This window comes from Populus euphratica, unplaced genomic scaffold (genome assembly GCF_000495115.2).
Source record: "Populus euphratica unplaced genomic scaffold, PopEup_1.0 scaffold1.1, whole genome shotgun sequence".
Taxonomy (NCBI): Eukaryota; Viridiplantae; Streptophyta; class Magnoliopsida; order Malpighiales; family Salicaceae; genus Populus; species Populus euphratica.
In genome coordinates this window covers 3,115,860-3,120,204 of record NW_011499845.1, presented here as the reverse complement: position 1 = coordinate 3,120,204, position 4,345 = coordinate 3,115,860, and the positions used below count along the sequence as shown (strand labels likewise).

Genomic DNA, 4,345 nt, shown 5'->3' with positions numbered 1-4,345 from the left:
ACTCTTTCCATGTGTTTATGCATACACATGGGCAGAGCAAGCCCAGACATGATCTTCCAGTAGGAAAATAATTTTAGCAATGGGATTAGAAGTTTCCTTTAATTGGTTCACTCACCTATGGGGAAGCAGATTTGGGTCCTCTGGTAACATAATATGCTGAGTGTCATTGTTAGGAATCCATGAAATAGGTGGGAGCTGCTGCTCCACACCCATTCTGAAAGGTACATGCATCGCATTCTGAAACTGCAAGGAAGATTAGTTAGGCAACAACTTCCAGTGAATATTCACAGCAATACCATCAGGGAACCATTGTTTCAAATAAAAGTCATTTTTTACCTGACTATGGCATTCTAGAGACATAAGATGCTGTTTTCCCAGGTGTTCCTGGCAAAAAAGGAACTCTGTTAAAACGTATAAAAACCTGTTACGGATAATGAAGAGATAAATTGACTCAAAGTTTTGCAGCGCTGGCTTTTGTTTCACTCTACTACTCAAAGAACACTTGAATACTCTGAACACTGGGAGGTAGCATTGCTTGTATATTTGATCCTTTTCAAAACCATCCAATTTAATTAGAAAATTGACTAAGATGTCAAATCATCTTAACCTCGCTGCCCTCATTATCCATAAAAAAAAAAAAGAGAATGTTATGGGATTACACTGGGTAGGCTCATGGATTTTCTCATAGATAGGCTAGGCTAACATGCAGATCCTAATTAATCCCACATTCAATCGATACTGCCCAAGCTGAACAAAGATGAGACACAATTATAAATAAAAAACATAGGAGCTGTTGAATAACAAGCAGAACGAGAGTATATATTTTCTCCAGATGAAATCCACCACAAGAATAGGCATACCTTATGTGATCGAATCCGGTTAAGTGATTCCCTGAGTGAACTTTCCAATTGCCCTAAATGCTCTAAGCTGCTAATCTTATCTGGATTGGTCCAGTAGCTGCAGAAACTCAAAGTAACTTAAGATTAGTCCAGGGTGGTGACCACCCACAGTATTCATAAGATCATGAAATAGAACTCTACATTCAAAGATTTGGAAGTGTTCACCTCAGCCTCTTATGCACATCAGATAGTTGATTCTGCAGTAGCCTTGATTGGCTAGTCAGGTCCTGGTCAAAATTGCAATTTTGTAGGATATGGTACAATCCATCATCACAGAAGAAAGAGTTTTGAGATGTCATATTTAACAATGGATAAACTAGTTTGCACCCATACCTCTATTGTTTGAGAACTGAAACAAAAAGAACAGCATTCAAGAACTTTAGTACATAACGTTTAAAGAACATAGTCAGCCTATAAGCTACGCAAAATGAAATGTGTCAACATCAACAAGCGCATACCTTGTACCGAGAAATTCTGGTATATTAACATCATGGTCCAGCTTCTTAAAAGTTTTCTTCAGTGCCTATACGCTCAAAGAAAAAGAAAATAATGTAACCAAAAACAATGACAACTGCATCAACAAAACCAAGTGAAAAAAGAGCAGAATGAGAGCAAATATCAGAGAGAGGAGCCTCGTAAACAAGGATCCAAGGACTTACTTCAAGGCTTTCTAACTTCCTGTTCCAATCAAATAAAAGAACAACTTAGTTCCAATTTGATAAATATTCAATGCAGGCATGAGAGGACTAAAAAAATGAAGCAAGAAAACTTTCACAATACCTCTTCGCCCTTTCTTGTGGTGTTAACTGAGCAAATTTTGTAATTACTTCTTCGATGCTACTAAAGAAGGAAAAGGAAGGGCATTATGCAAAATTGTTTACGTCGGTGAGAACCAAAATATGATGACAAACAAAAGTGATCATGATTATTGAATATAAAATCTAGAGGCCACACAACCTTAATATACAGCTTTGCCCCTCAACCAGATACACAACTGATATGCAAAAATAAATTGAGGGTCACACATGCATGTGAAAATCAAGCTATAACTCCCAATTAGTACCGTATAGTAGCTAAACAATGAATAATGGGAAACCACTGGGGTGGATGATGAGAGATGTGATCAAATTGAATCTGTATTCTATGCAATGAAATTCCCGAAAAGATGCAGAGCAAGAAATTTCACAGGCAAGCTTAAAGTTCACTCGCTCACTTTAATTCTCTAAAAAGGTTGAAGCGTGGCATTAATGACAGTACCTGCTTGCTCCTTTACACAACGAAGGCTTGCCGGTAGGTGAAAACATGAGAAGGATAATGTCTATGTCACATAGTATAGATAACTCATTAGCCTTCTTCATGATACCATGTTTCCTCTTGGCATAGGTCGCTTGACGTCCATTTGTATTCTCCAATTTCTTAATCTTTAGCTTCACCCTACCCATCCTGCATGTTTAACATCACCATGTAACCATCAAAAGATGTCCATGATTTGAAAGCCTATATAGAATATTCCACGTTTCTCAAAGTTTCCACTGACCTCTAATTTCATTTCAGCATTTAATTTCCAACATTAAGCACGTATTTCAAACCAGGTATTAATTGTTCATCAGTTAGCATCAAAATATCCTCGAAAGTTTGCAAATTTATCATGATTAAACACCTTTTAATACCTAATGCACCGAAATCAAGTATCAAAACAATAAGTACATAAAGACCAGCCAAGAGATTTGACAAATGAAAGTTGATCAAAAAACAAATGCAGATATGGAAAGCAATAGTTTTGACATAAGAGAGAAAGGGAAAGAAATGGGATCGTAGGAAAAGAAGAAACTGGGAATTTAAAAAGGAAAAACAATATAACAGCCAAGAAGAACTAAGCCATTTAGGTAGCTATTGTGACTGCCAAACAAAACAAAAGAATGAAACAGTCACTGCCCAGTTTCCTCTTAATGAAAAGAAAGAGGAAAATCTACGTATCTGCCAGCCTCTATCTCTGTCTTTCTGATTAAGAAGAGAAGAGTTGCAGGGGAAAAGAAACAACGAAAAAGGAAAGAAAGAGAACTTGCCTTAAGGAGCAAATCAAACGACGAGTGGAATTTGGATGATGGAAAAGAATATTTAAATGTGGGAACCAGGAAAAAGCAGAGAGAGAAAGAGGAAGAAGAAGAAGAGAGAGAAGGGGTTGCATATATGATAGGATTGCATGACATGACCGGGTGAACGCCAAAATCGGTCACCCAACGAAGCTTGAGGGTCGGGATCGTCAGTAAGTCGCCCCCGATAGCTTCAAACCAACCAAAAAAACACTTGACAATAACCTTCGCCATATCACCACCTCGGGAAAAAAAAAAAAAAAAAAAACACACTCCACTACTATTCATTCTTTCCGTTTCAGATCTGTACCTCTTCTTTATTCTTTCTTTTTATATTTAAAAAAATCAAAAATATATTTTTAAAAAAAAATTCATATCAATACATTTTAAAAATAAAAAATAATTTATTTATTTTTAATTAAAAAATAATTTTAAAAACAAGCTCTATTAAAATAACAATCAAGCCCAAGAGGCAATTTGTGTTGCCCGAGAAAGGCAACGAAGACGGAAACAGGGCAAGAAAGCGTTCTGAACAAAATTACAGATGTTGAATGCATTGAAATTATACATTTTTTTATATTAAGTGTGTATTTTCTTCATATAAAATTCTTAAAATAAATATAATCTAAAGTATTATATGATTACAGTATATAGATTGTTTATGTATTGATATATTTAAATTTTAATTAATAAAAAATTAATGTTTACTGTAAATATGTGAACTATAATAATTAAAAAGCAGGTGTATTATTTTGTCGTTAGGTAAGCTTGTATTTGTTTTCGTAGGTAAACTTGTTTTTTAAGATGTTTTTAAAACTATATTTTATTTAAGAATTATTAAATTAATATTTATATATATTCCAATAATTTTAATACATTGATATTTTTAAAAAAAATATTAATCTGCTGTTTACCTTCTTATTTCTTTTGTTACCTGCTAGGCGTGCTTTAATTGTGGACCGGATAGAGTTTAGTATGTTAACTTTGAAAAAAGGGAGTACATTATTTTACAACTGGACCAGCTTCATTAAATCTTAAATCTTGAGAGTATTTGTTTCTGACTCAACTTGTTTTTAATTTTTTTTTACTTGTAAAAATATCAAGTAAAATTTTATAATTTTAATATGTTGATATAAAAAAATTATTTTAATATATTTTTTATTAAATATTTTTATATAAAATACTATGTACCGATTAAACATATGGAAAAAGGCGAAGATGCACATTAAAAGATTAAAAGAAAGAGAGAGAGACATAATTCAACCATTTTTTTGCATCCCCCTCCAAAATAATGCCCTTCTTAAAAAAAATAGGTTTTTTAAAAAAGTGGTCTCCATAAAAAATTGATTTATT

At 33.6% G+C, this 4,345-nt stretch overlaps 1 protein-coding gene across 4 annotated transcripts in view; it reads right to left on the bottom strand.

Moving 5' to 3' along the window:
* LOC105120720 (MADS-box protein CMB1-like) overlaps positions 1-3,253 on the bottom strand; it is a 5,654-nt gene extending 2,401 nt beyond the window's left edge. The window contains exons 1-10 of one of the 4 annotated variants that reach the window (XM_011019041.1): positions 2,966-3,253; positions 2,157-2,342; positions 1,680-1,739; positions 1,559-1,577; positions 1,358-1,422; positions 1,233-1,248; positions 1,065-1,126; positions 861-957; positions 337-384; positions 116-243 (exon numbers count right to left, since the gene is read on the bottom strand). In XM_011019041.1, the coding sequence (XP_011017343.1) occupies positions 116-243; positions 337-384; positions 861-957; positions 1,065-1,126; positions 1,233-1,248; positions 1,358-1,422; positions 1,559-1,577; positions 1,680-1,739; positions 2,157-2,342; positions 2,966-3,087 (803 nt within the window). In that variant the 5' untranslated portion in view covers positions 3,088-3,253. Of the gene's footprint in view, positions 1-115; positions 244-336; positions 385-860; positions 958-1,064; positions 1,127-1,232; positions 1,249-1,357; positions 1,423-1,558; positions 1,578-1,679; positions 1,740-2,156; positions 2,343-2,436 lie in introns of all 4 variants that reach the window. The other 3 variants (XM_011019051.1, XM_011019060.1, XM_011019069.1) reach the window with 3 other exon arrangements.
* Between the last annotated feature and the right edge of the window lie 1,092 nt (positions 3,254-4,345).